General features: G+C 39.1%; 1 protein-coding gene across 5 annotated transcripts in view; it reads left to right on the plus strand.

Moving 5' to 3' along the window:
• Window positions 1–26,268, plus strand: part of KHDRBS2 (KH RNA binding domain containing, signal transduction associated 2) — a 449,732-nt gene that overhangs the window by 228,629 nt on the left and 194,835 nt on the right. For all 5 annotated transcript variants that reach the window (XR_016281791.1, XR_016281789.1, XR_016281790.1 and 2 more), the window contains exon 4: window positions 5,268–5,414. Coding sequence is in view for 2 of the 5 variants with exons in the window: in XM_089531004.1 (XP_089387130.1) it covers window positions 5,268–5,414 (147 nt within the window). In the remaining 3 variants the exon portion in view is untranslated. The remainder of the gene's footprint in view (window positions 1–5,267; window positions 5,415–26,268) is intronic.

A 26,268-nucleotide genomic window follows, 5' to 3' on the forward strand; every position in this document is an offset into this window, starting at 1 on the left:
GTTGTTCTTCCGCTGACCAGGGGGGTGAGAATGAAAGCCAGGAGAAGAGCTGCAACTCCCATCATCCCTAACACTTAAAGCCACAGTTTCCATGCCATTGTGGTAGTATATCGACTTAAGGTTTTAGTTTGGACTTTAAAGGAGTTATCCAAGTTGCTGAACTCCATCCCCCAAAAGTTCATAACCTGGGATAGATCCATTAAATATCAGAGTAAACCCATCATGGTTTTTTGTGGGTTTTTCGGGCTATGTGGCCATGTTTTAGAAGAGCTTATTCCTGATGTTTCGTCACATGTCTGGTTGGCATCTACAGAGCAGTCTCTGAATGCTTCAGCATTCTCTGAAGATGGCAGCCACAGATGCTGGTGAAACGTGTGGAATAAACTCTTCTAGAACATGGCCACATAGCCTGAAAAACCCACAAAAAACTATGGATGCTGGCCTTGAAAGCCTTCGATTTCACATTAAACCCAGCATGGTTCAAGTGTGGTTTCTACTTCCACTGGCAGCTTTCATGGCTTCCATGGTGGAGAGGAAAAAAGATAAGCCTCTTTTTCCTTTAGAAGTACTAAAGCCAGGCAAGACACCTTAGCAGGAAAAGAACAATCATCTGTTCCTACTCAAGCAACTCTTTTTAAAAAGTGACAGAAGTCGGTCCAAGAAGGAGGGGCCAAGAATGAGGATGAGAAGCTATGGGCTGGAGTGAAATACACCAGGGATCACATTTAGTCAGTGCAGCAGCAGAAGCCAAAAAGCAGCCTGTAGTTCATTAGCTGAGCCATTTAAATGCACCTGCTGTCATGGGTCTAAAGATGAGATGAACAGAGTGGGATGAAAATGGGGTTTTCTTCATCCTTTTTACAAAAGAAAAACGCTTGTACAAGACTCTTTTCCTTCTTGTTAAGGTGGTTACCTAACTATACAACTTCTGTTATCAGTGTCTGAATAGGAATGCCAAATTTTTTAAAGAGAATTATATCTGCTGGGTGTCAAGGGAAACAGGCCAGTTCTGAAGTGATGGTGAGTTAAATAATAGCATCAGGTATGGAGTTTGTTTCCTAGATTCTTTACTAAAGAATTTGCCACTCTTACATGGCTCATCAGACACACACCATAACATTATCATTCAGAAAGTGCAGTCACATATGAAGCCTACCAGAATAACTGACACAAAAGATGAGAAGCAGTAAGGATAGCTCTGGGCAATGTCTCTCTCCCTCTCTCATCCTCTTCTCTACACAGCAGTAGTTGTTATTCCCGAGTTCATCACTTAGAAACATCAACCTTTTGGAGACTTTCTCACTTTTGTTTTTGTTTTTGTGTTGTTTTGTTCTCCTGCATTGTCTCATCCACACAAAAAAAAGAAAGAAAGAAAAAGGAAAAAAAAGAAAGAGTAATTGCAGGAACTGAAGTGATGAAGGGTTGTCTTGAAGTTTCTTTGGCATCAAATGCATCCCATCTGAATCACAGCTAGCAGAGGTACATTTAAAGAATCACAATGGCATCATTAGGAAGGAATTCATTTTTTGCATTTTGCAAGAACATTTGCAGGATGTTCTTCTATAACACTTGAAACAGAGGTGGTGTGTAGCAACAGTATATTGGTCCTGCTATACTGTGCTTCAGCCAGGAGGAAACTTAGATATAGTGTGATAGCACAGTATTGCCCCCAGATTTGCATATTCCTTGGAGACACAGTTATGGCACTATCCTACAAAAAGATAATAGTGATACATTTCTGCCCTGCTTGTCTATAATAACAGTGTGAGTAAATGTGGTGTAATGCCATGAGCAATGGTCTCAGCACTGTCTAAGCGGTTTACAGTCTGTAAGCCAATTGCCCCCAACAAGCTGGGTGCTCATTTTGCCAACCTATGACAGGGTGGTAGACTGAGTCAACCTTGGAGCCCTGGGATTGAACTCACAACTTTGTGGTTGCATTTAACACTACACCACCAGAGCTCCTTATCTTCATCATCATGAGGGAACTCATCAAAGGCCTTACTGAAATCCAGATACACCACATCCACAGCATTCCCCTCATCTACTGATCTTGTAACTCTATAAAAAAAAAGAGATGAGATTAGCTTGGCATGACTTGTTTTTGAGAAACAGGTCTCACAATATAACAATGTAATATAATAAATTTGTTATGTGCAGTATATAATATAACAAATCTGTTCAGCACAATATAAGAAGTTTGTTATGTACCTTCAAGTCGACTGCATCTTATGGTGATCCTATCACAAGGTCGTCTTGGCAAGATTTATTCAGAAGTGTTTTGTCATTGCCTTCCTCTTAGGTTGAGGGAGTGTGACATGCCCAAGATAACCCACTGGGTTTTCAACTCTGGTTTTCCAGTCACAATTCAACACAGAAGCCACTACAACATGTTCCCTTTAAATATACTTTTCAAATCTTTTTTGTGAATCCATAGAATGAATAGGCCAGAAATAAATGTTTGGAAAGGATACCCAAAAATATATTTTGTCCCTGGAGAAGTCTACACTGAGGCCTTAGCTGGAAAAAAGAAAGACTGCTGCTACAAACAGTCAGAGTGTATATAGGTGTTGAAATAAGGGAACTCTTGCATCTGTCTGACCGAAATCCAAGAGAGAAGAGGGATGAATATAAATAACGACAAAATATTCATTTGATTTTCTTGATGGAGAAAATGAAACTCTTCAGTATGGGGAGAGCATTTATGTAAGGGGAAAAATTACCACTGTGATTTTATTTTTAATGCCTATCTGACAGACTGGCAGTCTTTCAATTTCAGTGAAATACTGTGGCAGTTGATTTGTGGTGCTAGGGATAAAATATCCAGTTTTAAATATAATGAAAAATGGCAATCAGTTCTTGTAAAGGATTCTCCGAAGAAAAAGTTAGTTTCTTCCTTTACATTCCTTTTGGCACAATGTATAGAAAAGACGATGGCTACACTGTAATAAAATAGTCTCTAGCACTGCAAATGCAAGTAACGGATTTGGAAGGAGTGCTGGATGCATCATAACTGTACCAATAAGTAAATCTACCATTGAGTAAATGTGAGACTGGAGTACAATGGAATATTGGGGAAATTACAGGATGTGTTTCCGATGTAAGAGATTATTGTAATGTACTCTGTGTAGGACTGCCTTTTAAAGTGTTTGAGAAACTTCAGTTTGCCCAAAAAATTGCAGCCATATTACTAACAGGAAGAGGTTACAACATCCATGCAGCTCCTTTGTTGCAACAGGTCAACTGGCTACTGTTCAATTTCTTGACACAGTCCCAAGTGCTGGCTGTGACATATAAAGCCTTATATGCCTAAGGGGCTGGCTTTCTGAAAAAATATATCTCCCTCTTTGAGCTTGTCTGGGCTCTAAGATCTTTGGAAGAAGCTCTTCTTTCAGTCCCACCATCTTCAAAGGCTTTCTTGCGGGTCTCTGTCACATTTTGTAATTCTTTCCCTAGGGAATCTAGGATGACACCTTCCCTACCATGTTTCCATCATCAAGTGAAGTTTTTTTCTATTATGAACAGCTTTGGGGAACTGACCACTAGAGCTTTTTAACAGTGTGCTATTCTATTGATTTGTTGTTGTTGTTGTCTTTTCTCTTTTTAACTGATTGGGTCTAAATGGGTTTAATTCCATGAAGAGTTTAATTATGTTTTAGCAATCACATTTTCCCAAAGCCAAGACTCAAGGTGGCTTCCAGAAGAGTGCCAGAAAATGCAGTATAGTTGGAAACATACAAATGGTCAACATTAATACAGAATTAAACTATCAGTAACATAAGCAGAATTCAAAAACAGTACAATGAAATGCTACTGAAAGTTCTCTCTTTTTTTTTTTTTTAAAAAAGACATTTGGTTCTTAAAAATTTGTCAGATTTTTGTTTTTGTTTTTAAAAAGCCCTTGTGTGCCTATAGACTTGCAAATATTGGGACATTCTAGTCTCCCTGGTCACCAGTGGTCCTGTCTCATGTCCCCACCTGATGTTCCTGGGAGATTGATAAAACTGAGAGAAGGGCCTTTTCTAAGCATTTCAAAACCCAGGCAGGCTCATCTGGAGAGACAGTCTGTCACATAGTCTTGGTCAAAGCTGGATAGGGCTTTATAGGCACTTCACAAGTCTCCATATATTTTTTTTAGAAAGCCAATGTGGTAAAGTGGTTTGAGCATTGGACTATGCCTCCGGAGGCCAGGGTTCAAATTCCCATCAAGCCATGGAATGTCACAGGGTTACCTTGGGCAAATCACACTCTTTCAACCTCAGAAGAAGGCATTGGCAAACCCTCCGTGAACAAATCTTGTCAATAAACCCCATGGGTTGCAATGAATCAGAAATGACTTGAAGGCACACAACAATGTGCTTTTATTTGTATTCATTTACATTTTATTTTGTTTATATAGCATTTTGTGTACAGTGGACTCTTGGTATCAGCTGGGGTTTAGTTCCAGGACCCCTCAAGAATACCAACATCTCTGGATGCTGAAGTCCCATCAAAAACAATGGCATAGTAAAATGGTGTTTCTTATATAAAACATCCAAATCAAGGTTTGTATTTCAGAATTTATATTGTATTTTTTTTAATTTCAAGCCGTGGATGATTGAATCCATGAATAAGGAATTTGTGGATATGGAGGGCTAACTGTATATGGTATTCTAGTGTATATTTTGCAAAATGTTAAGAACCTCATTACAGAATGGCCTATAAATTTAATATTTACTAATTGTAAAGTATCAGCCACATAGAAACAAAAGGACGTATCAAACAGGAACAGGTATTTATGAATTAACCAGTGGAATAGCTCACCTAAGCAGGTTCATCCCACTCCAAACATCTTAGAATATAGAAAAACCAAAGTACAAACAAGTTGCTTTCCTTGGACTACAACTCCTAGAATTCTTCAGCGAATGGCTTTGCTTTCCAATTATCTCCCCCCTCGCTTGAAAAAAACTAATCTGAACATATACTTCCTTTTCAAATGAGAGTTGCTTACCGTATCATGAAATTTCAACACATTCTTGGGAAGTATTTAGCATTTTTCACTTTGCTGATTAAAATCTGTTATAAATGTTGATTATGCTAGTTTTTATCACTCAGACACTCAAAAGCAATTTTCAGATCTTCATGTAATTTATGCCAGATTTCTTTGTTTCTCAAAGGGCTTCATTATGTTGAAAGTGTGCCTAGATTATGCCCTTTTGTCATGCTCTCTGTAAATGCTCAATCAATGCAAAATAGATTTCTATTTCTAAATATGCCCTATTCCACAGGAAGAAGAACTAAGGAAGAGTGGGGAAGCAAAATATGCTCACTTGAGTGATGAACTACATGTATTAATTGAAGTGTTTGCTCCACCCGGAGAAGCTTATTCACGAATGAGTCATGCCTTGGAAGAAATTAAAAAATTCCTCGTTCCAGTAAGTTGCTTTCAGTGCTGTTACAAATGTACATGCCTAAAGTTCTTATTTCATTAAGAGCAGTACTTGAAAATCAAAGTCATGATCAATTGTGGGTTCTTCATTGCTAGTATTGTCAGGGCTGCAAGCTGAATAATATTACACACTTATATATCTTTGATTGTTCTGTACTTAACATTGCTTTCATGCACTGGGAGGTGATCTAAATGTAATACTAGTATTAGCTGTGGGTGTTTCAAGCCATGGAGGTATCAAGGTCCAAGTAGATTGATATATTGTGGTCAGAGACTATTTTAGGTCAGACAAAGTATCAAGAAAAACAAATGTCAAGTATCATACATTTAATCAGTCCACAAAGAGTAAGTAAAAATGCAAAATTGACACGTCTACTTCTTATTATATGTACAGTGGCCCTGGAGTGTTTCTATAATGAAGGTTATGCTTATAAAAATTGGTGAGTGTGTGTAGATGAATAAGGGTCTCCAGGGTGAACATATCTCCTTGGTTATCACTTTGTCTGAACTGTTCATTATAAAACCTTGAAGTAATGCATTACATATAAAAATGCATACGGCTTTGATGTATTACTGACAGTCTCATTATTTTCAGGTAACAGGTAACATTTGCTCACTACATCTGAAATGTTGGTTTGGAGGAATTTTTTTTTTTGGCCAGTTTCCTATTTTTAAAATGTATTTTCATAAAATAGTAACATAATAATAAGGTTACTATCACACTGCTACTTAGGTAATGAGAAATGGATAGCACCATTACTATTGGGATATAAGAAGTAATGGCTATTGCATCACTATATTAAAAAAGGCATTCTAGGCTCTTGTCTGTAACTACGTTTTCATCTTTATTTGAAGCACTAGTACTCTTTTGAAAGTACTACTACAGAGGCACTTCAGATACATAGACAATATGAGGATGCCACATCCCCATGTAGCCAGCCAGTTTTAGCTAAATCAGAATAAAGTTGATGCTTCCTGCCTGCACTCTGAGCAAAAAAAAACTTCTGTTTTACAGTCCCATTTCACCCTCTGCCACATCCTCAGTTTGCATTTGTTTCATCTAGGAAGGAGGAAAGTATGTTATTTGTGTGCATTTAGCTCTGTCCACAAGGAGTACTTGTTATCTATATATTTGCAAGGCAATCTTCTGTTTGTATAGAAGTGCAGCAGCAGTAACCCATGCTTTCATACATTACAAATGCATATGTGCTTTGTACATGGGGATTCCACAATGTAGATGGGAAAAATTATGAACCTTTATAAGCAGCCAGTATCATAAAGATAGACCCAAGTATTTTAGCACTGAGTTCTTCTGTGGAGTTATGAGAATGAAGAACAATCTAACTCCACAGACTCTGTCTGCGTACACATAGGGTGAGCCAGCATAGTGTAGTGGTATCACTATGACTCTGGAGACAAAGGTTTGATTCCCCATTTGGCCATGGAAACCCACTGGGTGACCTTGGATGAGTCACACACTCTCAGCCCCAGAAAACCCCATGATAGGTTCACTTTAGAGGTGCCATAAGTTAGAAACTTGAAGACACACAGCATCAACTACACATGGAGAACAGATTTCTAAAGGGGAGAACACTGAATTTGCATCAGTAGCATTGGGACATTGGAACAATATACAACTATAGCAAGTGTCACATTTACAGATTCCCCCAAACAATATGGCTAAAAAGAAGTGTGAGCATGGTATTATAAACTTGCACTACATGAATTGGACTGCTGTTGGCCAATTCGTAATAGTGGTGTTTAATACATGCATAAGCTCTTATCTTTTCCTTATTCAGCTATACCTCTGTGATAGTGACAGAGTACTGGAGCATGCAACACATATGCTGCTCCTCGAAACAGCACCGTCAATTGAAACTAAATTATAGCATGTGTCTTCAATCCATGGGGAATGTTAGAGTGAAATGAGGAGCCCCAGGAGGTGCAGTAGGATGAAATTATTGACTTTGTCAAAGCAGAACACTTTCATTAGGGGCTCCAATATCAAACGTCCAAGATGAATCCATTAAATCAATATGAATTAGAATGTAGAATTTAGACATGCAATGCAGTTGGACAAGTCTTAATATACAGTGTTATATTTATTTATGAACATTTATTGCTTGCCCATAAAAAAAACATTAATTCATATGAGATGGTTATCTCTCCCAGTAACAAATTTCTTCTTTATTTATGTCCCTTATACAGTTGGGACAGACCAGCCATTGTCTCTCATAAACATAGTCCTGGTTGAGTAGAGCTACAACAGTTTTCTTGAATTAAATGAATACCAGATGTGTTGGTTTATAGTTAACATCATCTCAGTCCAGCATGGTCAGATCGTGACTGAGATGGTGAGAGTTGTAATGTAAGGCAATCATTAGGTTGGAGAAAGCAACAATGTGATGTTGGAGAGCAGTGATATGCACACCATACAGCCTATCTTGTGTCCCCTAGCCAACCTATTTTTATTTGACTACTTTCCTACAGTCACTATTGAACTGTTAGTATGATTCATCTGCCAGTCGGGTCAACCTCAGTACATAGAATGTCCTTCACATCAGACAGCAAGATATTTTGGTTTTAATATGCATGTAGATTACAATTAACAATGGTAATCTGGAAGGAATACTTTTTTTTCCAAGATGATGGACGGATTATAACATTCTTAGTTGTTAACTATGATTTATTTGACCAGAAACTAGCATGGCACCTACCCACTTCCGCGCCTTTAATAATGTGTCTTAAATATTCAGGTTTTTGTGTATTCCTCATATGAGTCTGTGATGCACTTTACAGTTCATTCCGCCAAATCTTTTTTTTTCCAAGTCCTCACAAATTGCTGTGAAGTTTAGGATTTGGTTTACTACAACAGTAATCACCCAGAACAAGTAACAACTATATTTTATGACTTGTTTTCTAGCTTTATCCCTGCCTGCTTCATCTCAGATTTATAATACAGCTAACAAAGCTGTTATTAACTGGCTTGTTAAAAGTATAAGCTGGGGGTTCAGTCTGCACAGGACTGCACTAGAGAATCTGGCCTTTATTTCCTTTTTTACAATATCTCTTTAATTTATTTTATGAGGTTTTGTTGCTTATAAAAGCTTTATTTATTGGGGTAGCAAGTCATTTGCCTTCTATTAACCTTTCATATAGTATGTGCCTTGCTGCTAAAACTACAGTGTTGGTGGTACATGGTTGCCTGATACCAAAACCTAATAGCTGTTATCTGTCCTCTCAACTTGCCCATAACTTCCATTCTTCAAAATCTGTGAAGTGATGATATCATCACAGTTTGAGTTTCTTCATCCTCTACTTCATTAACTGCTGCTTTCGAGACCAAGAAAATTAAAATATGACTGTGTTGTGTAACTTGTTTTCTGTGACTAGATATTTACAGAAAGGAGGGGAAAGACAACATCAAGCTGCTTCACAGCTGAAGGATATTTTGTTCTGACCATATTATGGATGGAAGAAACTCAGCTGCAGATATCTGACCATCTGTGAAATTGGGTGATCTTGATCAAATTCACTAAGCCAGAGATGGGGGTCATGTAGTCCGCCAGATCTTGATGGACTGCATGTTCCAGAACATTTATCCAGGATAATAAATGGCAGGGAATGCTGAGAGTTGCAATATCTGAAGGGCTGCATGATTTACATCTGTGCTTTAAGCATATTTAACTGGGAGTAAGTCCAATTGAATTTAACAACACTCACATTTGTCTTAACCACACATTGAACCATGTTCAGGGTGACTAAATGTCTGGACCACAAAGGTGGACAAGGCACTACAAAATGTAGGAAATTTAAGAAAAACAGAGGACATTACAAAATAAAAGCTAAAAACACTCATATAAATATGAATTTGTGTAATATGGCTTATTTACATCTGTAGTACATTTACTGGTTTTTATTATGTACTCAGTCATATTTGTCTTCATTAAAATGCCTTGTTGGCTTAGGGTATAACTATGGAATTCTGAGTAAGACGAATGCTTAAAATTGTACATTACTAGCAACAAACCCTTGACTGACTCTACGTTTAAATTATTCCTTTAATTTGTTCATAGTGGTGAAATTAAGGGGGGAAACTCTTTCAACATTTACATTGTATCTTCAAATAGCCCATTACCTAACACGTGTGCTGTCGTTTTTGCGTCCAAGAAACCAATACACCCTGCCCCCAGGGGACAAGTCTTGTCTGCTGATGCTCCCAGGAAAAAAAATATTTAGAAGGATCCCCCTGTTTGTAGCAAGGACAGGCAGTCAGGTAGACACATTTTTTGAAGTGGAAGTGCTACTCAATGGGCTTCTTAGTCATGCTCAAAATGGAGGATATTTTGGAATTCCTCCTGGCTAGAAGGTTGAAATGTAAGACATGTCCTGGAAAAAGAAGACGTCTTGTCACTTTAACTATGCTCTGACGGGTCACAAATACTAGTTTGTACCAACTCTGATCCCTTGCAATAGGGAATGAAAGAAGCATAAATAAATAAATGATTCAAAACAGATTCTATGGGGGTTGTGTCTGTGGGTCTATATCTCTGGCCATATTTAGGGACATATGTCTCCCTTGGTCCTGCCTCCACTGCTCATACATTTATGTGTAGACATCATGTCTGAGGGTCACCACAGATGTCCATATTTATGTATTTGTTGTTGTTTATATCTCACATTTTCCCTGGATTTGGCACTCAAGGCAGCTTACAAAAATTTAAGGAGAGTCGGGTATTATTGTTGCAAAATCTAATTTCTGTGCAAACATATACAGGTTATGAGATTTTTGTGGGTTTTTCGGGCTATGTGGCCATGTTCTAGAAGATTTTCTTCCTGATGTTTCCCCAGCATCTGTGGCTGGCGAAACGTCAGGAAGAAAATCTTCTAGAACATGGCCACATAGTCCAAAAAACCCACAAAAAACTATGGATGCCGGCCATGAAAGCCTTCGACTTCACATATACAAGTTGAAATATAATTAAACTATTGAAACATTTAAAAGCATTATGAAAACATATTTATTAAAAAGCAAGAGAAAAAATGAACACAGTCAGTTCCCAAAGGCCTGTCAAAACAAAATCTTCACTGTTGTCACAAGGATACCACTGGAGTAACGTCTTCAAGAGGGGATTTCCAGGGAAGTCCCAAGCTGAGTGGCTCTGACTATCCCACAGATTTGTGCAGTTACCCTAAATGCACACACAGATTTGTCTCAAAGCATTATAACAATTAGTGATTGACACCAGTGTTTAAAATACCAACAGGCTGGATGTTCACAGGATTCTGAGACTGAACTACAGGTAGAAAAGCAGTTTGGAGTTTAGACCCCTCCTAGAAACCTAGCGGTACCTTTGTAGTGTATATTTCCTAAAAAAATGTCTTAATACAAGGAGGATGCAGTTAGCAGAATGGGTTAGCATAAATGTGAAAGTGTATATTTGTAATATATGAATATGTTTCAACAAGAAACGAAAGATTAAAAGGGTCAAGAAAAGGCAGAAAAAATAGGACTAATACAGTCTGAGGTCAAAAACATTTGGTGATAAAGATGAATCTACAGGGCAGATTTCTGCATTATTGATGTAGCCAAACAACATCCAGACTGAAGCAAACAGTTTATAATTAGAAAACCAGCTATTTATCCTGCCAGCCTAGTGGCCAATTCAGTCCTTAGCAGCATCTCATGATTCTGTTTTGCAAAGCATTATGATAACTATTTTGGGCACTTTTAGACTGTTGCATTTGTCCTATGCTTTCAAATTGGTTTCAGCTTATAGTGCCCTATGACTGATCCTGTGAATAAGAGACCTCCAAGTGACCCTGTTACTAACACCCCTTCTCAACATTCTGTAACTTCAGGGCTGTGGCTTCCTTGATTGACTCTATCCACCTGTGTAATGTGGTCTCCCTCTTTTCCTGCTGTCTTCAACTTTATCATGCTTTATTGTCTTTTCTAATAGCCAATGTCATCTCATGGCATAGCTAAAGTAAAGTAGCCCCAGTTTAGTCATATTGACTTCTAGTAAGAGTTCATGATTGACTTGCTCTCAGCCCCATGTCTTTTGAGCAGTCTATGGGATCTATGAAACTCTCCTCCAACACCAAATTTCAATTTTTGCCCCTGCTCAGATCAACTTTTTTCATACACCAGTTTTCACCGGGAATGCAGTTCTTAACTACTGTATATACTCATGTATAAGTCTAGAAATTGTTGTTAAAAAATTGACCCCAAAAAGCAAAGTCGACTTATTCACAGGTCAATGTTAGTACTATACTTTAACTCTTATTTTTAAAAAGGAACCATCCCCTGGTGTAAGGCAAGAGCATAATCTGTCCTGGAGTCACTGACACACCTCTATTCTCTCATCCATCCAGCCTTTAGTGTGAACGCAGTTATGTCTGCTGGAATTTTCTAAGTTCTTTGACATTGTTTTGCTTTGCTTCATCCCTTAGATACTTTGTTACATGACCCTAAGTTTTACCCTCGACTTATCCACGGGTCATACAAAAATCCATAATTTTGGCCCAAAAACCTGCCCTTGATTTATGCATGAGGTCAACTTATAGTCAAGTATATACAGTAATTTCACTATCCCAGTGGCAAGAGGAATCCTGCACTAACAAGAATTTTTGCAGTTGGTGCCTTCCCCTGAGGCTGGGAGCATGTGACTTTCCCAAGGTCATCCAGTGGTTTTCATGGCTGAACTGGGGTATTAGCTATTCCTCCTAATTTGGTGTCATCTGCAAATTTGATAAGCAAATTCTTTTCTTCATCCAAGCCATTGCTCCAAAACACACTGCAGAAATATCGAGTAGGAGACTGCTTTAAGAAACTATAGTTTTGTGAGACATTTAGCCTTCTCTGTGAGAGAGCTCTGGTGCCACAATAAACTGCAATTCTAGGATTCCTGGTTTCCACAGTCTAATGCTAAAACTACATCATGTCATCTCTGTTCTTTACATGTTCTTTAAATTGTACAGAAATATTCTTTAGATTATGCTTTGGCACTGTGATTGATTTACAGTTTTTCTTAACTGTACTCCATTTTTTATATTAGAATCATAGAGTTGGAAGAGACCACAGGGGGCATCCAGTCCAACCCCCTGCCATGCAGGAAATCTCAATCAAAGCATCCCCGACAGATGGCCATCCAGCCTCTGCTTAAAGACCTCCAAAGAAGGAGACTCCACTACACTCCGAGGAAGTTTGTTCCACTGTCGAACAGCCCTTACTGTCAGGAAGTTTCTCCTAATGTTGAAGTGGAATCTCTTTTCCTGGAGCTTGCATCCATTTTAGTTACCCTCATTTAGACACGCTCCAGTTTCTCAACATCCTTTTTTAATTGTGGTGCCCTGAACTGGGCACAATATTCCAGGTGGGGCCTGACCAGAGCAGAATAGAGTGGCACTATTACTTCCCTTGATCTAAACACTATGCTTATACTGATGCAGCCTAAAATCGCATTGGCCTTGTTCGCTGCCCCATCGCACTGTTGACTCATGTTCAACTTGTGGTGTACTTGGACTCTTAGATCCCTTTCACATGTAGTCTCATTCAGACAGATGTCCCCCATCCTATATCTGTGCATTTTATTTTTCCACCCTAAGTGCAGTACCTTACATTTCTCCATATTGAAATTCATTTTGTTAGCTTTGGCCCAGCTTTCTAGTCTATTCAGGTCATTTTGAATGTTGATCCTGTCCTCTGGGGTATTAGCTAATCCTCCTAGTTTGGTGTCATCTGCAAATTTTATAAGTATGCCCCCAATTCTGTCATCCAAGTAATTGATAAAAAATGTTGAATAGCACTGGGCCCAGGACAGAACCCTGTGGGACCCCACCGGTCACTTCTTTCCAGGATGAGAATATTAGCAGCTTAAGATCTGTGTTGCAGCTCACTGCATCTTCAGTTAACATAGTTCAGTTAACATAGGAAAGTTGCAGTAAGTGAGATGGAGATTCTGCAGTGACAGAAGAGGGAAAACACATGGTTCTATAAGGGTCAGGAAGAACATAAAGCATGTCCACTGGTTAGTGTAGGATTTGGAAAAGGTCAGAAATTTCAGTTCTCTAGGGAAAAAAAATCACCATATGCTAACATTGGGCTGTTGGAACAGGAGAGAAAGAAATGACCTTTCAACCAATAGGCCATAGTTTAAAATATTTGTCATGTAGTAAATCTCCGATGAATTCAACTCTGACTAATACATAGGTAGAATTCCTAATACAAGGATGGAAAGACACCATTGAGGTAGTGCTCTTTGAGCAGCAATTAACCTCTGAACCACTTGCACTATCACAAGGGAAGAAATATTCACTAGGATTCTTTTTTCAAGTATCAGCAGGAAAATGTTTCAGGGAATTATTAGATGAAATATTTTCACAGCGTAAAAAACCACTTGTTTTTAACTCCTCATGCATTTCATATTTGCAAAGTGATATCTAATGGTCTTTCCTCTCTCAGTGGCACTCCTTAACAGGGTGAGATGGCTTGTGTGTCTAAGAAGGGCTGAGAAAAATAACATCAGTAGAGAAAGGAACTGGTGAAACCACCTCTGGTTGCTCCTTGCCTAAGAAAACCCTATGAAATTCATGGGGTTGCCATAAGTCAAAAGATGGCTTTGAGGGCACAAACACAGAGAGACATGAAAGAACTGATAGTCCAAAGATTGTACTTCAGGCTGCTCATTTTTGGGTGACTCCTGATCCTTTGAAGCATTTGGTCTGAGCCGAAACACAGCTTGGTGTCCCATTTCCTTTCACATAAGGATAGATTATCCATGTATTTTTGATTCACTGATGAAAAAATGATTTCTTGACTGGCAGAAAATTTGATGAGGAGAATTCATCATGATGAGAATCTTTGCCATCTGGAAATTTTCTGCACACAGAAAACCTGCATGGTCTTTTGTGTGTAGAAAACAGACATTTCCACACAGGAATTCCAGTTTCTTCACAAGAAATATGTTTTCCGCATGATACCACATTCCTGTGCAGAAAATGCAGCTGTCTATCAAAAACCCCACATAGACTTTTTGTAAGTATAGAATAGGTCCTGAATCATGAATAGTCCATAAAACCTACACCATTTTCTCTCAGTGGGGAGAAAAATAGGGGGAAATCATTACTGCATGCAGGAATGAAATTTACAAAGATTACATAATTGTTTCCTAAGGAAAAAAAATACCTTCAGGTCAGGGAATTTCCTGAGGACAATAGTGAGAAAGGAAAGAGTTGCATTCTGCCCCTGTCCATGTCTGTAATCCCCAAAATGTTCTGCCACACTCCTTTTCAATTGCTCCTGCTTTTGTGTTTTCTTTAACTTTCACTATAGATGCAAGAATGCTTTAAATGTCATGTGTAGTTTGACTCTAGATTTATGGACCTGTTCATCAAAGTGTAATACTCTGGAGAAGGAAATGCCACAATAGTTCTTTGTTGCAGGTACAGGCACTGAAAAACATGTGCTCCAGATTTACACAAAGCCTCCAATCATCAGAAAATCAACACTCTCAAAATCCCCAGGGTAGGCATTTTTCTTCTTCTTCTTCGAGATAAATTATTTGGTCTATAAGGGCTTAGGAAACCTAAGATATTGTCAACAGATATTGGTCTTAAAACAGGTCCTGTTTGTTTGTTTGTTTGTTTGTTTTAATCCCAACATCATGATCAGTTGCATATTGATTTATCTACAAATAATATAATAATATATTTATATTATTATTTATATTATTTTTATTTCACATTATTAGGACTACATTATTATTATTATTATTATTATTATTATTTGTATCCCGCCTCTCCCTGTATTGGATCGAGGCGAGTAACAACAAACAAAAACAATAAAATCAAACATGACTATCTATCTCCCTCCCACCTTAAAATACCTTTAAAAACAATTCCCAATAAAATGGTTAATAAAATAAAATGATATCAAAGTCTGGTGGGTACCGCTAAACAAATGGAAGGGAGATTCTGAGGAGATCAGTTTGAGAAGGCCTGCCAGAAGAGACCCATTTTTATTGCCTTCTTAAAGGCCTCCAAAGATGTTAGATGGTGGATCTCATCAGGCAGGTCATTCCAAATTTTTGGAGTGGCAACAGAGAATGTCCTCTGGGAAGTCTAGTTCTCTCTAACTGCAGTAGGTTCTTCCCAGATGACCTGAGACTGCGGGAAGGATTGTATGGGAGGAGGCATTCCCTTGTACAATCAAGCCTTAAAAACATATAATATAGGGCCCAAACAGACAGGCCAAAATAAAGCTGCTTCAGGTCACTTTGGAGGTACGCTGTTTAAATGACACATGCATCTTAAGAGACCAGAAGCTGCACCAGAGTTGCGCTCCAGTCCTTAAGACTGGAGTGTGACTTTGGCACGGCTTCCAGCCAATTAGGATGCATGCCTCCTTTAAACAGCATACCTCCAAAGTGACCTGAAGCAGCTTTATTTTGGCCTATCTTTTCAGGCCCACAGTTAAATCGTCTAATTAAAAATAATAATTGTAAGCCGCTCTGATAGCATTTAGGGCTGAAGGACAGGGTATAAGTACTCTAACAAATAAATAAATAAAATATTTGGAGGGCAAAATGTCTAAGCAGTTTTTAAAAGAGCAAAAACAAAATTTAAAAAAATAGAGAAGGATGAATCAATCAAATCTGGTTTTCAACAGAAACCCAATATTCTTGTCTGTTGACTAGTCAAACAAAAGAACACCTGTGGATTGTAATTAGCTGTACAGATGCTCCAAGGTGATACTGCATCTTCACATTTGCACACTCATCATGGGAAGTGACATGCTGGGATTTAAGTGGATTAAAGCCTTTTCAGGAGCATATTTAGCCAATGAAAGCAATCCCTTAATAAGCCTTTACAAACACACTGTGGAATCCTTCTAAAGAGGGAAATCATTATTAGAGCTGCCCTATTGTTTACCCATCATGTTTGAGTGAAAATATATTTGCTGTTTGTGGTTGGAAGGAAAGGAGGATCTTATGACATATTGAGCCTGTATGAATAATTGAATCACAGTTTTATGAAGTATTTGCCAGCTTGTTGGGAAACTCACCAGGAGGGAACAACAAACCTGGTTTGTCTCCTGCACAGGTCATCATGGGTTGGAGATTTCCCATCAGATGACAGATCAAGGTCACAGCAATTGAATGTGGATGAGAAACACATACTGTGGCATGATTCCCATGGTATTGCTTCTGTTTTCTCCCTAGTGGAAATAGCTAAGCCTCAGTTGCAGCTTGGGGAAAGAAATTGCCTTCAGCTTCTGAGGATGAACAAAATCTCCCCATAACAGCTGGCCTTTTGTTTTTGAATTTTATTCTTCTATATCTATGGCTACTTTCATCCCTGGAAATATTGACTGCTTAGAAAGCAAGATAAAATAGACTATCTATTGTACACAATGGGGTATTTCACATTTCTTCTATACACCAAATGGCTAGAAAAAGGCTCATGATGAAACATAGTACAGTTCACATACATTGGAAAGCTTTACATCTTCAGTCTATGGATTTATTTTATTTTTTTACAGATTGCTACCACCACTGCTGTTTTTTAATACTTAACATTTTTTTTAATATCAAGAGTATGCTAGGTTATAATGCTTCTCTGTGGTAAGCAAGTACTGGATGCTAACTACCTATTATTTTAGTAATTTATTATTTAAACTACGATGAGTAAGATGCAGATAATGGGCTGCATGAGTTACTTTTTGCATTCCCAGAGACCCTGCCATTTAATTTTGAGGGATGAAAAATCAATCATAAATAGCCACTTGAAATAGTACTGTTCACCCAAATAACAACAACAGCCCCCACTGCCCTGATTTCCCAAACTTGCTTCAAAGGTAGGAAATTGATCAAAAATCCCAGAAGGGCAAACTAGAAGTGCAAACTCGAGTTATACTTTTGACTGTTTTTTGGCTGATGATGCACCACTAGGACCTACTGTGAGGGTGAAAATTGACGGCCACTCTAGCTGCCCATCCCTGATATAAAACAAACGTTTTCAAAAGTTCTCCATTTTCCTAACAGTAAATCTAAAAGAATTAAAACTATAGAATAGCAATAGCGCCTACATTTCTATATGGCTTTATAGTGCTAGGCACTCTCTAAGCAGTTTTCAATGTGTTAGCCACATCATGTAGTAATTAATATTAGAGAGATTCACTGTAAACAGTAGCTTGGCTAAGAAATGCCTATACACCTTGCTTCTTACTCATTAATAGATTGTGTAATAGAAAAGGAACATAATCAAAGTAATGATATAATTAAAACAGTAGAGGTAAAAAGGAGTCAGTTATCCAAGATGGAGAATAAAAATGAGTTCCGCTGATATTTTTAAAGGCCAGGCAAAATGAAAAGATTTTCCCTGTTATATTCCAACTCTATGATTCTATATTCAGCTACTATTTCCATACTGACTCAGGACAAGCCCACGAAATGCAAATAGCTGAGGTGCAAGATCTGTCCTGTTGATAGTCAGTGAGGCAGATGCCTCAGGCAGGTGATTCAGAATGACCTAGGGTTGTTGAATTTATTCTTATGGGGGTGAGAGATGCATGTGAGATTTACTTCTACAGATACCAAAATATCCTGGCTAGGTAAATACTACAGACCTATGCAAGGGGGGGGGGGGGTGCCATTTGCTGCTCTGTCCCACTTACCACCAAATTGTCTAGACTCGCTTGGTCAGAGGAACAGCAAATGATGCCTCATTCTATGGATATATCTTTCCTCAGAAATAGAACAGTAACAGATTAAATAACTTCCACTTTTTATGACAATGAGGACAACTACCTAAGGTGGCTGTTTCTCTTTGCCTAATGGTAATGGTCGTCTTGCAAAACTAATTTCTGTCTAGTGATACAGCCTCTCTTTACCTCAGGGTGAATAGTGTTGCTGTATGCATACGTTTTGCAAGTTATGTAAATACACTTAGAGATTAGTTTTACCCTAGCGGTGGCTGCCAGCTCCTGTGTCATGCAGGATTCAGTATCATATATCAGCACCTAACCCAGCCTTTGAGAATTTTAATCATGGGTTCATTAGAACATGAACATCATGTGTGTGGTTGGCTGGTAGCACTCATGCTTATGGTTATGAATGACCAAATTGACCCCCAACCCTGCCATTGCAGTATAGCAACACCTGACCAAAGAATTTCCAAGGCCTGGCAGATTGAGATGCTGTGAAATGAAATCTGTAGAGCTCTCTTGGTTGCAGGCTGCATTGAGACAAGCAGTTGTGACAGGACCCAGAGGGCATCTCTCCAGCTCCCTGTTCATAATGAAGCCTGTGACTGGGAGAGTACTGCATTCCCCAATGCTCTAACTTACAGCACCTCAGAAATAGTTCAATCAGGGTGGTACCAGGCTGCAAAAGCAGGATTTGCAGGGGTGGCATTGTGTGATGTTACATTCACAGTGCAAGATCTCAGCTGATTGATTCTCTTGTAAAAGGAGAAAGGATCACAATCAGAGATAGACACATGTAGGATAAAAGGTATGCAATCACAATCTAGTAATGATTGTAGGCAGTAGTATGTATAGACATTGCTTAGCCAAACTACTGTCTACAGTGAATCTCTCCAATATTAATTACTACATGATGTGGCAATTGTGGTTGGCTTGACTTTTAAAAAAAATTGCATTTTTTTCAGCATTAAAGCCAGGAAGAGTGTTTCCTGGCCTTACTTCAAAACCAGATGGAGTCACATGACTGCCTGCCACAGCAAGGCTACACTGTCTTGTGTGATTTTATTGTTGGGTGGGGGGAACATTATAAGGCATCTGTGCCATCTTATCAGCCCCTCTAGAATCAGTTTGCAAGTCAGCTTTTCTTAGATTACTGCAGTTCTTCACTTTAATTGGCTGGTTGTAGGCTAATGCGTTTAATATAGGTGTAGCCTAATTTGAAACCTCTTGTCATTAGTCTTGGGAGAGGGGGGATATGGGAAAGAATGTGTACAATAGTTGCCTAGTCCAGATTATGGTGGTCAGATCATTTACTATCACATGGCATGGTGAAGATTTCACCAGTACCATTGTTTTTAGTGCTGACTATGAAATGGGCTGAATATATATATATATATATATATATATATATATATAGGGCTGGGACTCAAACCTAGGACTGAAACTAGAATGTTTAAAAGACATACCTATCTACCTCATGTGTACTAGCTAGACAGCTCATGTTTCCATTGGAGGCCTATCTTTGGAAATCCCTCTTTTGAAGGCATTTAGGTAGTTACCTTATCTGTGATGGCAACCCACCAAGGGAAATCCCTCACTTGGCATATTTGCCTGGTATCATTGCTGTGGTCTTCTAGGCACCAGGCCAAGTCTTTCTTGTCTGGCTGAGCTTGAAAGGGCATTTAATATTGACTGGTGTTTAACGACTGGTTAAAATGTTCTTTAGCTCTTCCTTTATCATTATTCCTAAATGTTTTTATATTGTTATATACAGTACTTGTCAGCTATTTTGATTGCCTGAATGGTAGAAAGGCATAATAGAAGTATTTTAAATAAACATATAAATAATATTAGTCATGATGGTTATAAATGGTTGGAGGCAGTCTGCCTCTGAAAATCGTGTGCGAAATGTGACAATATGTATGGAGCTGTGCTTGACCTGGGTTGTGTTTGTTGACTCTAGATGCCATTTACCAGACTTGGACATTGCTGAACTCTGGAATTTAAGGCTTGTATTTACTAAAGTAGAGTTAATGCTGAACTGTAAGCCACTCTGTGACTGAGCTTGTTTATTAGCTGCTGGCTATCAGCTGTGTAGCAATCAGCCTTTGGCTGGTTGCTGCCCAGATTGTGTTTGGGACCAGTCTCCAGATTTGTAGTCCAGTGCTCAAAGCACTACACCACATTGGCTCTCACTTAAGTATAAAAGGGAGATTTGTTCCTTAATTATACATGCAATGCCACATAAAATATGGTGGCAGAAAATAGAATAAAAAGATGCCTAGAAGAAAGAAAGTTATAAGGATCTATCAGATGAGGGTTTTTTTTAAGGCTGAGCAATGGAGACCTAAAGCCTCCAGGAAGAATATATTTCTTCACAATGAGGCTATCACAAACATTGAAAATGTAGAGACAAGAATTCAGTTTGTATACAGATCTCCCTCTCCTAACGAGAAGAAAATAAGGTTAAAGCTGTTTTATTACCTAGTGAGGGAAAAGATCAGAAAAATAAGTGCAACATTGATTCAAGGGGACTCTGGAGTGTTAAAACAGCTAATAGAAATGGTTGGTGCCTACTGTGACCATAGAGAGAAAAATGAGACCAGAGAGAGATTTCATTTTTTCCATCTGAAAATTGCAGAAAAATGGAAGAAATCACAGCCCTCAAGACTGTGTCCATCCACATGTGACTTCAAAGGAGCAAGAGACTTTTTAATTAAGGATAGAATTGTGTGTGGCATACAGGACTCTGCCTTGAGAGAGATAGTACTAAGAGAAATAAGTCTCAGCCTTGAAGAAACAATGTCAAGAGCATCAGAATTGTTTTTATAAAGGTTCAAAAGCATCCTATCAGCTGCAAGTATGGAACAAGTATACAAACTCAACCTAATGGACTCTGGAGAGCAAGGAGTCTGACAGAAACACCTGCTATCACACACAATATAATTCAGTGCATGTATTATAGTTAGCTACATGAAAGGTAAAGGACAAGCACATAGCCTATAGGAAAGCATGCAAAGGGGGTAGAAAAAAGAACCACTTCAAAGGCCAATGTAGTTGTCAAGAAAACAAAGGGGGAAGATACAGTTGAATGCAGTGCTGAGGGATTAGTGTACTACAGATCAAGAGGAGGTCTTCATTGTATTCATCACCGGTTGTGGACAATATATGAAAAAAGAACAACAATTCAGCTGTATTTGCAATAATGCTGCTAGAATAAAGATATATAAGATTCCAGGTGGGTTGCCAAGCCACTTGCAAAATCCCACCTGTAATTCGTATTATGTTGCAGCATCAAAATGAAAAAAGTCATTGAACGCTGTTCATGTGTAACAGAAGAACAATGAAATCACTGGGGAAGCAGTATGTTACTAAACCATGCAATGGAGGGTAGGGGAAAATACTGTTTGGGATTGATAATGATTGACAGGGAGACTAGTCAGCCTTTGCTGGGCAGACATATAGTGTGGACTATATATTTGATATCACAATATTCTCTGGGGGAATGCCACTATATATCCTGCTGGTTACAGAAGACTAAGAACAATAATTAGATCCCTACCTAACAGTCTGTCAAGATGTGGAAACAAATTCCAAGGCACTGTATGCTTTCAAGGCAAACTGAGGTTACATTTAAACACACAGGAGCCACCATGAAACCCAGACCATAGAATTGTACTAGCCTTGTTGGAGCTACAGAAGAAACAACTGGCAGATTTATGTGAAAAATGCAGTAGAATGTTGTTGTATGCTTTCAATTCATTTCTGAATTGATCCCAAGGTGAACCTATCTTTGTGTTTTCTTTGTAAAATTTGTTCAAAGGAGGTTTGCTATTGCTTTTCACTGAGGCTGAGAGAGTTCTCAAGCCCAACCCAGTGGGTTTCCATGGCTGAAGGGGGATTCAATCCCAGTCTCCCAGAGTCCTAGTCCAACAATCAAACCACAACCCCATGCTGGCCACATGATACCAGTGAAAAATAGTCCTAACTGAATTGGCAATCTAGTGGTGGGGAAGAAGCATTCAGATAAGCTATCTTTGTTGAACCTAGAATATTTAATAGAGTGCTCAAAAGAAGTTACTGCTCCCTGTAAACAATTGAAAATGTATTCCTAGATCTGTCTCAAGGTGATGTCAAGAAAAATTTTTGGCATATGGAGTTGGATGACCTATCCAGTTACTTGACAAACTCTAGCACAAATATTTTGGAATCTAAAATCATAGCTACTACTTTGGTGGTTGTGGAGAGGGCATACAGGCAACTGGCCCATAGCCTGCTTTAAAGATCTAGGTTTTAGCTACTGGTCTGTGGTATAGCTAAAGGGGAACAGGAAAATGGAAGAGTTTTCAGAAGAGCAGAAAGAAGTGAGAAAAAATGTCTCTCCCTCCTTTATACTATGTGGGATTGGGAAGGAGAAAATAGTGGACCAGATAACTACTGTGTGAAATATTGCCTTAACATGGGCGCGCTACAGTCTGTCCTTAAAGGATGGTCTGGCGACGGTGCCATTTGTGCCGCCAGCAAGCCGCAGTGGATATACTGCGCTGCTTGGCAGCAGCAAGAAAAAGAAGCCACAAAAAGCAGCTTCTTTTTGTGGCATGCGAGTGATGCCGCAGTGCACCATTGGCACACTCACGATGTCACCTGGGCACCGTGACATGCGGACACTAGGCATCCGTTACATCAAAATGGCAGTGCCCATGTCAACAGGGCGCCACCATTTTGTACGTACTCTGTATGTACTAGGGTTGCGGGCGTCTAAAAGAGACGCCCCCAGGCAACCCTAGTACGTACGGAGTACGTACAAAATGGCCCTTCTGGAGAGGGCCATGGTTTACATTATGGTGAGCATTTCTCCTGTATAGTCAATGTAATTGTGTGATGCTTGTAGTAGTTATTGTTGTGTGCCTTCAAGTCCTTTCTGACTTATGGCAACTTTAAGGAGAACCAATTATGGGGTTTTCTTGGCAAGAATTCAGAGGAGGTTTACCATTGCCTCCCTTGGAGGCTGAGAGAGTGTGACTTGTCCAGATTCACCCAGTGGATTTCATGCCCAAGCTGGGAATTGAAACCTGGTTTCCAGAGTTGTTATCCACTACTTAAACCACTGCACCACACTGCCCCAGTAATCTTTGTTAAGGATAAAAAAAATTAAAATGGTTTTATCTTCATCATGCCTTGCATGTTTCAGTTAATTTGATTAAGTACTTTAGGCAACAAAGTGCAGCAAAGTGTTGGATCCAGCAAGGCACTTACATTCTTTAGCCTACAATTCTAAATACTCCTAGTAAGAAGGAAGGCAGAAAGGGAGCCCTTAGGAACTTATTTCCAAATAAACATACATAAGATTTATTCATGTTAATGCATTTCCGCTCTCTTTTGCTCTCTCTTTCTCTTTTCTTTAGGGGCTTTTAGTGGCATTTCCATTTCAAAAATTCTAGGTGGTTGTTATTTTCTGTCTTTTCCAGCTTTCTTCCAAACATGGCAGCACAGATTTTCTGTGCCTCTGCAGGGTCTATTTCTGTAGATGCTGTAAAAACTACATGCAGAAAGAGAAAAAGTCTCCCACTGACAACTGTGGCAGACAAGCGTGGAGGAAATAGTAGTCTGACTTTGCTTTCATAGGACTGATGAATCATAGATCAAAATGTTCTGCCTAGAGACACCTCTGTTTAAAGACAGAAGAAAGATAATCTCAAGAGATCCTTATACTGAGAAATTCTAGCGATCATTTCTGGCCCAAGAGAAACCAAAACACCTTTGAGAAGTAAAGTAACCAAGCACAGCACATCTGCAGGTGTCACTGAGAGAACACAAAATATGTCAGGTTTTGACTTAATGCTGCTTGCAATTTTTGCTAAGATTTTGTTTTGTTTTGTTTTGTTTTGTTTTGTTTTGTTTTTGCTGAATCTTATTTTCTATCAAATTACCAACATTGTAACAGCTTGGACACAGAAGGCACCTTGGATGGTGCTTGCTCCTGACTGTGTGATCTAGTGTTTGGCTTTGGTGGAAAGCATTTTTTCCCAAAAGCTTAAGAGAACAATATATAAGGTAACAGCTTGTGAGCCAAACTGAAGGTAGGCATAGTTAATAGCTGGGATACTGTAATCTTTTGAAAATTGTTTTCTACAGTCATGAATCTGACATACCATTTTGGTGCAGCATTTTGATTGCTATGCTATGGTGCAGATTATAAAGTTGTATAGGTCCCTGTTCTACTGTTTTCTACTTGCATGGGAACCTTGGCTTAACAGGTTCCATCTGTTTCACAGGAGCTGTGGTGGTGATGTGGTTAAATGCCTGTACTGCAACCACTCACTCAAAACCACAAGGTTGCGAGTTCAAGACTAGAAAAAGGACTCAAGCTTGACTCAGGCTTGCATCCTTCCGAGGTCACTAAAATGAGTACCCAGGTTGTTGGGGGCAAATTAGCTTACAGTTGTAAACTGCTTAGACACTGCTTAGGCAGTATGAAGCGGTATATAAATGAAGCTTGTTTGTTTAGTAGTTTGCTTAAAGCTAGGCTCATTTTCACATGACTAACTGGTTATCCCAAGGAACTCATCTCCCACCATGACCAGAAATCCTGCTGTTTTCATTTCAAGCACGTTCATGTATCTCATGCTTATACACCCATTGCCAGTAGCACTTTCTACCCACCAGGAAATAAAATGAGTGTTTGGTTGAAATAGAGCCACAGTTCTATTAACCATTTAATAATGATCTGCAGCAGTGGTTCCCAAATCTACATCTGCTGAGAGTCAAAAGAGGAGTGTGGGACTGTCTAAGGCAAATGTTCCACCTGAACCATTTCCTCAGCACTCTGTTACATAAGCCGCCCATAATTCCTGCAACAAATTTTATTTTTTACCATTGGCCAGTCTTCCTGTTGAGGGTAGGGTTCCCCTTTTCTCCTGAGGGGTGGCCAGATATATCCCATAAAACTCCCCCCACCTCTGGTCTCTAGGATCTGAATAACAGTCCAGAAGAAGCATCTTACATCTTAACCTGCACGCCATTCGTCCAATACTTGCTGCCAACTGTTATCAGCTATTTTAAGATTGCCCAGCCCTCTCCAGTCATCTCATCATTCCTAGTCTACATCAGTGCAAGAAAGATGAAAAAAGGACTCCCCCCCCCCCCAAAAAAAAAAAAAAAAACTGCCATTCAGAGAGTCTGTACCAAAAATCTCACTCTTTCCCTGAAGGAATTGTTAAAGATTGCACTGGCTGGTGTGGAAGAAAAGAAGATGCCTCAAAAGATGAAGAGGCTGTTGGATTGGTGGGAGCCCACTTCAGGGCCTGCCCCAATTCCACTAATACAAATGGGATCATGACACACATTGCCCTGCCTCCTTCTGAGACATTCAGTGGGCCTCTGTCCCATGCACATGGCCCAGCAATGCTGATAACATTCAGATAGCTGTTTCTGGAAAAGGGGAAATAACTCACACTCAGATTAGTAAACACAGGCACACAGGGGGGGGGGGGGGGAGAGGGAGAGGGAATTTATACAGTTTCACTTAGTTTTATCCATTCTTTCTCTTCCTAATGCTTCAGAAGAGTTTAAAACCCAATATTTCACTGGTGGAAACAGTTATACTGTCCTCCCCTTCACTTCTCCATGTGCCCCCAATGCCATACAAAAAGCTGTTTGGGAGGATGTCCTAGCCTTCCCAATCCATTTTGTTATAGTTCCATTGGCAACTTCCATTCTACCACTGGAATGCCACCACTGGTTATAGCTTGTTATGTATCAGTCAACTAATACTGGCATTCTTTATGTGAATGCTGATCAAGTGAATCACTGATAGTGTCCTTTGTTTTGTCTTTGTGCTCATTTATCTCACCCACCTCCCATTACCATTAGAAGCAAACTTGAATGAAGATTCAACTCTCCTCAGGTTGGCTCCAACCATCACCATGAAAAAGAGACAGCAAGGGGGTGAAAAAGAAAAAGAAGTGTCCAGCGCACTTTTTTCCAACCAGGATATTGATCTAAGTGAGAGAAGATTGCCAAGGAGGATTTAAGTGGTCTTACAAGGGGGCTTTTAATATTCTTCACAGGTTTCTTTCTGAGCTAGGCTCAAGAGAACTTCTGCAACACCTCTCAATTTCAGACTGATTTG

This window comes from Sceloporus occidentalis, unplaced genomic scaffold (assembly GCF_023333645.1).
Source record: "Sceloporus occidentalis isolate IW3139 unplaced genomic scaffold, rSceOcc1.0.p SCAF_6, whole genome shotgun sequence".
In the NCBI taxonomy this organism is placed as follows: Eukaryota; Metazoa; Chordata; class Lepidosauria; order Squamata; family Phrynosomatidae; genus Sceloporus; species Sceloporus occidentalis.